This window comes from Papio anubis, chromosome 2 (assembly GCF_008728515.1).
Source record: "Papio anubis isolate 15944 chromosome 2, Panubis1.0, whole genome shotgun sequence".
Lineage (NCBI taxonomy): Eukaryota > Metazoa > Chordata > Mammalia > Primates > Cercopithecidae > Papio > Papio anubis.
The window spans coordinates 75,482,379-75,495,965 of record NC_044977.1 but is presented as its reverse complement, the minus strand read 5'-3'; the positions used below and the strand labels follow the sequence as shown (position 1 = coordinate 75,495,965).

At 39.5% G+C, this 13,587-nt stretch overlaps 1 protein-coding gene across 12 annotated transcripts in view; it reads left to right on the top strand.

Annotated features, from left to right (window-relative positions):
* The window catches only part of LOC108584546, a 323,594-nt gene that overhangs the window by 104,010 nt on the left and 205,997 nt on the right, over positions 1 to 13,587 (top strand). For all 12 annotated transcript variants that reach the window (XR_004181940.1, XR_004181939.1, XR_004181938.1 and 9 more), the window contains exon 2: positions 10,706 to 10,969. Coding sequence is in view for 4 of the 12 variants with exons in the window: in XM_031662787.1 (XP_031518647.1) it covers positions 10,940 to 10,969 (30 nt within the window). In the remaining 8 variants the exon portion in view is untranslated. The remainder of the gene's footprint in view (positions 1 to 10,705; positions 10,970 to 13,587) is intronic.

Below are 13,587 nucleotides of genomic sequence, written 5' to 3'. Positions count from 1 at the left end.
AAGGTTTCACCATGTTGCCCAGGTTGGTCTCAAACTCCTGAGCTCAAGCAACCCTCCAATCTCAGCCCCCAAAGTGCTAGGATTACAGGCATGAGCCACTGTACTCAGCCATAAAATGTTATAAATTTTAAAATTAAAAAATACATTGTTGAACTTCCATATTGAACATATTACCAAAGTGAGGAAAAAAACAGACATCCTCACTCCATCCCTCAGACCCAACTTCCTGTTGCCTCTGCCTTGGGTCTTTACATTTGCCCTCATAGGAAGAGGGTAGGAGCAATGGGTATAGGGTTGGTGAGTCACAAAATGAGCCTCAGAGAGTTTGGTTATTCTCATATTTTAGGTAAAAAGTTGATTTAAAAATATCATTTTAAATTACAATTTTACATCAAAATGACCATGTTGCTATGTCCTGCCTTGTTCTGCATAAGAGCTAAAGAGAGAAAAAGAAACGGATGGGCAGGTCCATTTGGGGTGGACTTGAGGTCATGGATAGCTTTTAAGATAGAGAAGCATTTTATTCTATTTCTTTCCTTTCTTTAGCTCCAGACATAGAGTTTACAATATATGTATAAGTCTCTTTCAAATGAGTCAGTAAAGAAATGCCAGTACCAAGATGTCCTCAAAATATAATCTTAGAAAAAGGAGAAAAATGGCCCACTCTAATCACATGACAGCTGGCCCAAAAATCCATTTCCCTAGCACCATGAGGATCAACTGAGATCAACCCTAATTTTAGTTTCTTTTACACATTTTTTTTTTGTCTTTCAAAAATAAACCGTCTGTTTAAACAACTTGGAGGGTGAACGTTCTTATTAGTTTGCCTGTTTCCACAGAGTATTTTAGTTTATTCCAGCAAGTTCTGGCTGAATGCCTATGATGTGCCTAGCACCTTAAAGATGTGTGGACAGCAGTAGGTTCTAGTTCAAAAGCAGCTCAAATACAGAAACCTCCACCACAACCTACTTCATGAGTTAAGCAGCTGCGAAATTTCACTCACTGCCATATTATGAAAAAGTCTACTTTGGTATTGTTGAATGTCATATGTGAGGTATGGAGTTTAATGCAAAGGACTAGGAATTGCATATTTTTTGATTTGGAAAGAGAGGGGGAAAAACATGCAAACTAAGCCGTCAGTGCTGATAAATGCAAAGACTTCCTGCTCACTCTGAGAAGCATATCCTTATGGCTGAAGTTCACCAGGGGAGGTGCTGGGAGCCAATGACTAAGCAATACTCTAATCCCATTCTGGTGCAACCTGTTCCTGAACTTGGACAAGCCTAGGTTTGGTTTTCACATATGTACCATAAAGCGAGCATCCTTAAGGTTTCACCTAGCTCTCATATACTCTTTGCTTCTCTTCTATTACTTTTGTATCTTCTATACATACACACAGTTCACTCACACACACACTCACACACACACACACACACACACACACACACACACACCTCTTAGATGAGTGTCTTCAAATAGTTTTAGCAAACATTTCTAGAGGATCCAGCTGGAGGTCTCAAACATGGAAACTCTGAGAGAATCATTTGAAACATATGTTAATTGAATTACTGCATGTATAACTGAGCTCATTTATTCAGTATAAATTTATGCTATTTTGAGAACATGGTTAATGTCTCCCAAACTTCAATTATTTACACATCACTATTATGAATTGTGCTATATACTGTGTATAATTTGGAGCATTTTAGTTTTTCTTTAAAATGCCTCATTTTTACTCAAATGTAGTTTTAAAGCAAATGCTATATTACTCTTATAAAAAGAAAACCAATACTAATTGGGAAATATTTCTTTAGGGAGACACAAAGAACAGTTAACTATAAGAGAAAACATTGATAAATGTGTATAGTAAGAACTTTTATTCATTATGAAAACTTAAAGATACTGAGAGGTAAATTTCAGACTGCAACAAGATAATCTGCAATAGGTACACACAATCTACAAATAATTAGAATCAAAATATGTTAAAGTGACTAAATATCAGTAAGAGTAGCACAAACAAGTCAAAAGAAAAATGGGCACAAAACAGAAATAGGCCTTTCACAGAAGAGATAAACACATGTATGCAATAGATGCATGAATAAATTTTTAGTATTGTTAGTGATGAGGAAAATACAAATCTAGATTAGATGAGATACCATTTTATAGATACTTGAGAGGCCCAAATGTAAAATGCTGACAGTGCCACGTATGGAAAAGGATGTAGAACCACAGGATTTCATATTTGTTACTGGTAGGAGTATAAGTTGGTGCCATCCCATTGGATTCGAGTTTGGCATTATCCATACCCATTATCCCATCTCCATATCCATTATCCATTATTCCCATACTCTCTGACCCAGCAGTTCTACCCCATTGAAAAGCTTGCACACACTCAGGAGAGATGCACACGAGTGTTCAGAGCACTGCTGCTCACAGCGGCAAAAGCCTGTAGATAACCCAGGTGCTCATCGATTGGTGAGTGGGTGCGTAAACTGTGGTATATTCATAAATGGAATGAAATATGGCAATCAAACCAAATGACCTGCAGCAACATCAACAATATGGATACTATCAGCAATATATTAAGTGAAAAAAGTTCCTAAATATTGTGTAAGCATGATACCCTTTTTATAAAGTTTAAAACAACCAAACATAAGGAAAAAAAGCTTAGAGATCAATATAGAGGAAATTAAAAAATTTAAAAAGAAGGCAGGAGAATGGTGAGCATGGCACACAGGGTCAGATAGAGGGATGCAAAAGGACAGAACAGGTGTGGTATTGATAGATGAATAATGTCCACGACTGTGAAGATCTTAGCTTTTCTCTTGCATGGTGAGTTTAGGGCTACTGATTATGGTATAAAATAACTAGCAAAATAAATACAAGTGGGTGATGCAAGGACCAATAACGGCTGTGTCATGGAATAAGTGTTGTAGTTAATCCAAATCTGTGCATCTGAGGTTCTTGAAGAAAACAAGCTTGTTATAAAGAGAAAGTATGTATTTCAAAAAGTAGAACAATTTTAAAAAGCTTTAAAGAGAGCATCTGTGAAATCATTCTCTGTACCATCAGTGCTATACACGGTATGGAAATCACTGCCCTGTCATATGACAGTGAGTAGAAGACTGCTTCTTCTCTCAAGAAATTTATGGCTGGTAGGGGAGGCACAAATGTGGGTAATTATAGTAGAATCCACGAAGTGATAGGATAATCATAAAGAAGTAAGAGCACATGGCAGGGGGCATGAAACCAGCCTGGGAATGGCCGAAGTCATCCTAAGAGGATGTAAAAGCTAACCCTGCGCTTCAAACAGACAGATATTTTAGGCAGGGAAACCCCATGCATAAGAACTTGAAGGTAGAATATTTGAGTTGCTAAAAGTTGTTCCATTTCACTGGAGCAGGGAAACATGGGAGTGAAAAAGGAGAGAAATGCGGCTTGGGAATTTGACAGGGGCCTCATCATTAGGAGCCTTGGACAATATATGATACTCTTTGGGCCTTATTTTGAGAGCTGCAGGAAGTCATTGAAGAGTTTAAGCCAGGGAGTGATATAATTAGATTTTTCCCTTCACAAAAAGCAGGACCAGAGGCAGAAAGCATCAGTTAGATGAGGTAGAAGCTGGGTCAGTTGTCCAGGTGAGCCATGGTGGTGACTGTGAGTATTGACAGTCAGGATGGAGAGATGTAGGCAGATTAGGGAGTTATCGAGGAGGTGGAATTGGTAAGACTCAAAGATCAATTGGATATAGGGATCAAATAAGAGGGGAATATCGAGAATAATTTTCTATATGGGCAGCTAAGGAGATAGTAGTGACAGACACTGAGACTTGGGCACTTGGAAGAAAGAACATGCAAATCTTCCTAAATGACGCATCCCATTTGGCTAGACATTTGTTCATAGTATCTCAAAGCCTTCACAGATGAAGCTGACATCTCTCCAACCACGTCTGATTTACAGGCTCTAGAAATGACAGATATCCTGTTCTTGTTTCTAAACACCTGGACTGAATTATTAAGAGACACTCCTCACAGCTACCATGTGAGGAGCCTTTAAATAAAGGTCTCCCAAATCCATGAGCTCACATTATAAAAGCTGTTTCACTTGACTTTCAAAGTAGTTCCTAGATTCATTATTTCCATAGAAAAAAGTTTAGGAGTATTGCTAACTATTTGTGCCATTGACTTCCAGACTATAAAATGAGGTCAGGGTTCCTCTGAAATTATTTTTCTTATTTTAAAGGCAAAATAATGACCTAAGTATGGCTATATTGCACGGCAGCTAAGTAATGAAATCTTTTGCTTTGGGTTCAACATAAAACAACCGCACATTTTCTTTTCATATTATGGGTCATAAACATGTAAATAAACCAATGTGAATTTCCTATAAAATGATTGCCAAAATGAAATTTTCTGATCGTTTGTTTTAAAAAGGGAATGCATGGATCTATCTTCTGTAAGAGTACTATAAAACAGCCAGGACTATGGCCATTTTTACAGATAATTCCGAGAAACCTTTAAAGCAAGATGGTCAAGGGAGTGATACATTGCCAGGATGCAGGAAATACTGGCCCATTACCTCCAGATCAGTCCCTGAGGGTTACTGTTCATATTTGGCCTTGGGGACAGGAGTCAATAAGAATTCATGTTCATAATACTTTATATACTCACATGCAGGCAGAAGGAAGGCTAAGGGAAATAGAAGTAGCTTATTACATAGCACATAATAAGGACCATTAATATCAGCTGCCAATTCTGACACTAATAATGTGTGTGTTTATGTGGATTGTAGTGTCACGTGGTAGTTAGTAGAATGGAGTTTGGTGTTAGAGAGATTGAAGTCAAATTGTAGCTTTGCCGCTTAAGAAGCAATGTGATTTTAAACATGTTATCTAAACTCTCTGACCTTATTTTCTTCAATGGGACAATGTAGCTCTTCCTTCAGTTTAATGAGTAAATACGTGCAAAGACTCTAGACCAATATATCATAAGCATTCAATAAATGGAGATAATGTAAGTAAAGGAACATAAATACATTCTAATGATTCTTAGCAGGCTAAAATATGATATTAGATCTAGGTGCCCAGTGTAACCAAAACATTGTAAAATACTCCTTACATTTGTGGATGGTTGATTTTTTAACATAGTCTACAGTAAGCATAATAATATCATATTTCATTGACTCCAAGATGTGTATTTTGTATATTCAAATGAGAAGTGTTGACTTTGCCTGCACATACATATCAAAACCTGTGCAAAGAATGGCAGCAGATTGGAAGAAAACTTTAGATCCAATAATGGAACATTCTTTTAAGAAACACTACACCATCAATGCCCTTGCTGACATGGAGAATGACACTATGAAAAGACAGACACTGGTGAACTTGATCTAAAAAATGATTAAGAAAAGCTGGACTCCTCTGTTTTTATTTTTTTCATGTGCACAGAAGTAATGTTAGATAAATATATATACACACACATATATATATGTATATATATCACTAGGACTATTTATTAAATAGAGCACTTTTGATCAATATGAAATAAAAATTCTAGTGATAAAGCTCAGTGTTATAGTTTGTCAGCCTGTGCTCATTGTATTGGCACATACACAATGGACTGTCTTACAACTGATGACAACTTAGCTTTATGGAAATATGGTAAGCCCAGAAAGTAAGGACAATCAAGAGAATTTAAAGAAGTTAAAAAACTGAGTTGATAAAGGAAGACATATCTGGGTTCAATCTCAGCTCCTTATGTTAACTTTGGACAAATGACAATCCTTCTAAGTCTCTGTAAAATGACAGTTTTACTTAAGTCATTGAGTAAATTGTATGGGTTAAACGAAATAACATAAATAAAATGTTTAACACCATATTTGTGAAGTATTTCAATACTACAATAAATGATTGGTATTACAGGCTGAGTATCCCTTATCCAAATGCTTGGGAACAGAAGTGTTGTGGGTTTTGATTTTGGAATATTGGCATATATAAGTTCATATTTGAATTTATATTTCATGTATGTCCTATACGTGTAGCAGGTAATTTTATGTAATACTTTAAATATTTTTGTGCATGAAAGAATGCTTTCACCTTGTTTTGACTGGGACCCATCACATGAGGTCAGGTATGGAATTTTCCATTTGTGGTGTCATCATGATGCTCAAAAAACTTTGGATTTGGGAGCATTTCAGATTTTGGGTTTTTAGATTAGGGATGCTTAACCTGTATTGTTATTATGGTAATAAACCAGCAACTGGTAAACAGGAGGAATAAATTACTGTCAATCAAAAAAGTAGAGCTCTATGTACTAACATTCTTAGAAAACCATTGTCATTAACAGGGATTTCAAACAAGGCTTAAACTGGGAGACTTAAATGCGCATACACTAACCCCAAGATGTACAATTGAACTGCTTCATATTTAGGCAATTATGAAGAATGTTCTAGGATGAATAGTGCTTCATTTAACAGTGGTTAATGAGATGCCAGTATGTTACAGATGCCTATGCCTTTCTTAAGAGCTTCCCTTACTGATTCTTAAAGTTAAGATTTCATTTAAAGAAAAAATAATTGTAGGTCTCTGGTGTTGACTTGAATCATTTTATGTTACTTAAATGTATACATATAAAACTAGATGTAAACAATTATAAAGGTCAAATTGAATCAGAGGAAAAATTAAAGCAACACAAAACCAATAAAATAAAAAATGACTGTATTTGTTAAATGTAGTTGCAAAGTTGTTTTGCTGAAACATAGTAGCTGTTTGCTGCATGAGCATGGTGGTTTTGTTGTTGTTGTTGTTGTTGTTTTTGAGACGAAGCCTTGCTTTGTTGCCCAGACTGGAGTGCACTGGCATGATCTTGGCTCACTGGAACCTCCACATCCCAGGTTCAAGTGATTCTCCTGCCTCAGCCTCCCCAGTAGCTGGGATTACAGGTACATATCACCATGCCTGGCTAATTTTTGTATTTTTAGTAGAGACAGAGTTTTACGTGTTGGCCAGGCTGGTATCAAACTCGTGACCTCAAGTGATCCAGCTGTCTCGGCCTCCCAAAGTGCTGGGATTACAGGCGTGAGCCACTGTGCCAGGCTATGAGCATGGTTTTGACTGAACAAAAGTTCCTTTAAAGGAAGAGACTACCGTGACAAATACCAGAGGCTGGGAAGGGTGTGGGGGTCGAGGGAGGGATGAAGAGAGACTGGTTAATGGGTACAAATATACAGTTTGATAGAGGGAATATGGCCTAATGTTCAATAGCAGAATAGGGTAACTATAGTTAATAACAATCTATTGTATATTTCAAAATAAATACCTAGAAGAGAGGACTTGAAATATTCCCAGTGCAAAGAAATGGTAACTACTTGAGGTGATGGATAGTGCTAAATACCCTGATTTGATCACTACACACTATATACCTGTAACAAAATATCACATGTAGCCCATAAACATGTACAAATACCATGTGTCAATTTAAAAAATATAGATGCTCACTTAGAAAAAATAGATTCATTTGAGATCAGCCCATCTGAAACACTGAGTTGGGTGTGATGAGCCATTTTCCTATCACGTTTCTCTATTTAAACCACTAGAAAACTTTATCCCTTGTATGATGTACATTTATTAAGTCTGCCTTGATTCTATTCTCATTATCCTGTAATAAATACAGTGTAGTTCCAATGCAATCATAAAGCTAAATGCAAATAAAGGTGTCACCTTATCCATTGCTTTGTAATATTATCCATTGTAACACCACAATACTCAGGGTCTTAAGACAGCAATAATCTCAGTCAGGCCTCTGCAAACTGTCTCATATGTTTTGACTCTGTGTCTCCACCCAAATCTCATGTTGAATTGTAATTCTCAATGTTGGAGGAGAGGCCTGGTGGGAGATGATTGGACCACGGGGGTGGATTTCCCCTTTGCTGTTCTCATGATAGTGAGTTCTCACAAGATCTGATGCTTTAAAAGTGTGTGGCACTTCCCCCTTCACTCTCTCTTCTGCTGCTATGGTAGGATGTTAAGATGCATTTCCTTCCCCTTTGCCCTCTGCCATGATTGTAAGTTTCCTGAGACCTTCTAGTCATGCTTCCTGTTAAGCCTGTAGTACTATGAGTCAATTAAATCTCTTTTCTTCATAAGTTACTCAGTCTCAGGTAGTTCTTTATAGCACTGTGAAAACTGACCAATATACCATCATCTTATGAAGGCAGACCATTAGGATCTAGGTGGTTTCAGACTGACTAGCAGGGCACACTTGACTCATGGTGGGCAAGATATGCATTAGGGCCTCTCTTCCATAAGCAATTCATTTATCCATCTCTGACGCTGAGAAGAGTCAGAAAGTGTGGCTCCACTGGTCTTTTTTGGTCTCTAGTCACTGGCAGAGCTGATGTGTTTCTACTTCCCGCTGACTTTGAAAGGAGCCTTGGCCTGCCTGTCCCTGTGTCTGGCAAGCTTTCCTGTCCTTGTATTTCCCAGTTGTCAGTTTAGCTCCCATGGCTTGAGGCTGCCATCCAGAAAGAAACAGGGAAGGTGAGAGAGGCAAGACCTATCTTGCCTCCCATAGACAATTCAGACACCCTGAACTTTTCCTCTCTGCAGGGAGGGCATCTCTTAACCTAGAACCCTTGAATGCTGCCTGGAAGAGGAGGGAAAGGCTTCCAGAGTCCCTGAATGCCAGAGATGAACTTTCCCCATTCTGGCCTCTCCCTGTTGTCTTGGGCATGGTTAGCATGATCAGCTTTTGTCTACCTGTTATATTTGAGATAACAATGTTAATGACTGAGATGTGTCCTGCAATTCACCCATGACGTTCCCATAATCTGTGCTGGCTTTTGTATTAGTAAAGGACTCATATTAAAAACACTTAATTGAAACAGCAGAGGTGTTGACTACTCAGAATGGATGCTGGTCATTGGGATGGAGCAGGGTCCTGGGGGCCCCCTGTGATGCTAAACCTTAACCCTTTAATTGATTAATTGTGGGGAGGTCAGGAATCCTGAAGGGAGAGGGAGATAGTCTCTGGACAGTGCAGGTTGCTAACTGGTCTGGAAATATTTTAGAACTTTGATATCTGTGCATCTATACTGGTGATGCCTGTATGTGGTACAGTGTGCATATATCCTAAAACAACAGGGTGTTTTCTGAGAAAGAATTGGTGGACCAGGACCAAATTTCATCACCCCGTGCTTTCACTTGCTGACTTTGGGGAAGTCATGTCATTCCCTGTACCTCAGCTTTTCCATCATGCTAAGTGATGTTGAGGCTTCTTCCCGGTTGTAACATTAATTTTCACAATTTTAAAGCCATGATCCAGGCACCGTTCTTATTCTTTGCTACAAAGAACAGTCAATATTGTGATTGAGCACCTGAGTCATTCTACTTGGTCTGAGCCCTGCTGAGTGATCCAGGGCAAGCTCTGTAAGTTTTCTAGGCCCCATTTGACTTATACCACACAGGGTTGTGAGGGGGGTTAGAGGGGCTGATGCCAGAAGAGTACTCAGTACCTTGCTTGGTCCAGCAACACACAATAGGTGTTAGTTCTTACTAGATTTAATGGCTAGAGTGGGATCAAGAGATGCAGAACATTGCTCTTCCTTTTTCAAGCCCATCCATGATGCTGAGGTTATTTTTCAAGTGCAAGCTGCCCTAGCTCCTGAGTTCCACTCCAGGTGTTAATGGAGCATTGAGACAGAGGGGGAGCCATGGCATCAGGCCATGTCCTCGGAGCGTGTGCCAGGCGTGGCCCAAGGGCCCATTCTCTGATGTCTCAATCTATTCAGCAGGACTCTACCCCATGCCAACTTTGTCTAAGCCACAATTTTTTTTTGAATTCATGGTGTAGTGAGATGTTCAGCAAATACTTCTGCCTTTTATTGGAATTTGGAAGTGGTATTTCTAGGGCTCTCCATTTCAGATGTTCTCTTTATCCATTTGGAGGTGCAATTAGACCAGAGAGTGGTTGGGGCTCTAGACAGACCACCTCCCAGTCAGAATTTTCTTCCTAAATTCTAATCTGAAGGACATCAGCATGTAAAAGAACAGTGGAGACTTAGAATTTCAATAAAAGGGAGAATAAATGGACACATTGGTAAATTATAATTTGTTGTAAGGCAATTGAAGTCCTAGGAATTTAGTGGCTGATATTGTTCAAGGGTCCAGGAAATGTGTTGACTTTAGGCTTGGCTGGTTTCAGAACTCTAGGCTTGTGTTTTACCAATTTATTAATTCCAGCCAAAAAATAACATTTCACATCAGTCCAGCAAAATCTCAGGTGGAATTCTCATGGGTCTAACTTGAGATATGTGTCCTTCTCTGATCCTACTGACAGCAAAGGGAAACAGTGCTCTGACTGGCTGAGCTGAGGCCACAGACCGTATCCCCTTGGGATGATACAGCTGAACAGATGCAAATCAAGCAGCTCTCCAGGGAAAAAAGGAAGTGTTAAAAGGAATTATTAAGTTCCAACTTCCCATACTAAGAATAGGGGAAAGGCTGGCTACCCCAAAGGAAATTGGAGGGTTTGTTCCTGAAGAAGCCAGTTAAAACCAACAGATTCCATTACAAGCAAGGGTTTAGAATGAAGGAAGCCATCAATGCACACAGTCCCAAAAAATGGGTATTTGGAAACTTTAGTGAAACAGCCGGATAAACCTAGTGTCACTTTTGACAAATCACTTTTCTGCACTCTTTTTCTTACAGCAAAGTCCTCGAGGTTCATTCATTCAGCAAGCCTCTGTCCAGCCTTTACCATGTGCTGAGTGAGAAGCTGAGGATAAGGAAGAGCAAGACCCCCAAAAAACTCTGATGTCTGGCTGAAAGCCGAAGCATGACGCAGCTTTGCTATATTTCTCTCCAACAAGGATTTGTATATTTTCACTTTCTCCTCAAGCAACACCTGGACCTGCTCCTTTCCCTCAGTCTCCAAGTTCCTTTATGAAACAGGGTGTACCATCAGAGATGCAGGTAAGAAACCTGAACTGCATGGCCTCACATAAACCCCACCACACCTCTGTCCTAGGCTCCTTCCCTGCAACAGGTGTAAAGACAAAAGGCTCATTGTCCTTTGGAGCCTATAGGATAAACAGAAAGAACATGTCCTTGCCGGTTAATCTGCCGGTGATAAAGAGTATTGTTTTATCTCCTGCCATCTCCACGTTCCAAGGGATGAATTCTATTGTGACACAAAGTCGCTTTGTCCTTCGAACCCGCTGACATGTTTAAATTGGCCTTTCGTATATTCCTTGGTTGTCACAATCAGAGCAATGAGTTGTTATAATGTGTTGAGAGGATCTTTCCCCCACAACAAGGAGACTATCATCTAGAGAGATGCTATGATGCTGAGAAATAATGTGCTTCTCTTCGGCCTTTTTTTTTTTTTAAACTAAGACTTTTATTTTTTGAGCAGTTACAGGTTCAGAGAAAAATTGAAGGGAAAGTACAGAGAGTTCCCATCTTCGCTCTCAACCCTTTCAACTCTGTTTCCATACATTTGCTACAACTGATGAGCCAACAGCTATATGATATTAACTAAAGTGCACAGTTTATATTAGGGTTCACTCTTTGCTTGTACATTCTATGGGTTTTGTCAAATATATGATAACCTGTATCCTCCATTATAGTACAATACAGAAGAATCTCACCACCCTAAAAATCTCCTGTGTTCCTCCTGTTCATCCCTCCCTCCTACCCCCCGGGGAACCACTGATCTTTTTACTCTCTCTAGTGTTGCCTTTTTCAGCATGTGAGGTAGATGGGTCATACAGCACATAGCCTTTTTAGATGGATGTCTTTCACATAGCAATATACATTGAACTTTCCTCCATGACTTTGTGTGTCTCAATAGTTCATTTCTTTCTGTTGCTGCTTAGCTCCTGCTTAATTTTCAAAGTGTTTAATGTAAGAAAGTGGTATAGTCCAGGTGCAGTGGCTCAATGCCTGTAGTCCCAGCATTTTGGGAGGCCGAGGCAGGTGGATCACTTGAGCCCAGGAGTTTGAGACCAGCCTGGGTAACATGGCAAAACCCTGTCTCCTTAAAAAATACAAAAATTAGCTGGAAATGGTAGTGTGTGCCTGTAGTCCCAGCTACTCAGGAGGCTGCGGTGGGAGGATTGCTTGAGCCTAGGAGCTAGAGCCTGTAGTGAGCCATGATTGTGCCACTGCACTCCAGCCTGGGTGACTGAGTGAGATCAGTGAGAGTGAGATCCTGCCTTAGAAAAACAAAACAAAACAAAACAAACGAACAAACAAACAAACAAAAAAACCGGCAGTATAGTTGTCCCCACCCCTCATCCCCTCCTTTATGGGTATTTTCCTGATTATGAGAGGTTACCTGTGTTTTAAAAGGTGGCTTACTGTATGCACTGAGAGAATTAAATGACATTTCAGACCAGTTCCAAGTACCTTTTGCAAAGCTAGAGAAATAAAAGTGAATTCTAGTATCTCAATCACAGCCTAAAACTCGAGAAAGTCTACTCGGGCTGCAGGCAACATTGGTGTTCTTGGCAATTTTACCCAGAATTTATATTCCTATAATTAGTGTTTCCTCCAAAATTAATGATTTCCTGATTGATTTAGTTTTTTCCTAGCAGCACTGGAGGTCCCACTTACCTAGTTAGTAATAACATTTGCTCTTAATACATGAGTCAAACATTTTTTTTTCCTTTTTTTTTTTTTTTTTTTTTTTAACATTTCCAAAACAGAATACCCTGCAGGAAGAATGGGATGGCAGTGGAGGAGCTTCCACTCACGTATCGTGTAATGTGGGAGGCAGGGATATGCGATAGTCATAAAGGGTGCAGGCTTCAGAATCAAAGGAGTGAGGTTGGTGTCCCTGCTTACGCCCTACCTACTAGCTGAGTGTCCTTCAGGTCATTTCTCCTCTCTCAGACTCAGTGGACTCTTTCCTAAAGCACAGCTATTAACAGGCTCTATGTGATAAGACCGTCGGGAAGATGGAAGGAGATCAGTCATCCCTAGAGAGCATTAAGCATAGTCTCAGCCACAAAACACTTCCTCAAACATGATGCAAGCCACACAAGACATTTGGCCTGCATATGAAGGACAGTGTAGATGCTCATTAAATTAGTCCCGACTGATCAAGGGGGGAAGGAGAGGGTCAATCTTATCATATGTGGGCTCTCAAAGAACACAAAGAACACAGAGCTGTAGAAGGAAGCTGACTTAGTTAGGGTCAAGCATGATGGGGGAGATTAGGAACCGTGTGCAATCTAATGGAACCAAAGATAGCACTTCTAGTACCTTTTCCTTTTGGCCCTGCCCCTGCTGAGACAGGGCTACTGCTAATAACTCACGTTCTTCTCTTATCCCCTCTCAAACAGCCCATTTCCTGAGCAAGTATATGCTTTGGTAAGGTCATTAGTGGTCAACACGGTTTCCAAGTTTAGTGAACAATTACTTTCAGATAAAACTGAAGGTTACAAAATCACTTTCTCTCTCTCTCTCTCTTTATCCTACCTCTCACTTCCAATAAAATGACTTATCTACTAATTACAAAGACCTCAGTAGTGGAAGAAATCCATATGCTACATAACATGGAGAACTAGCTATATACCCTTGGCATC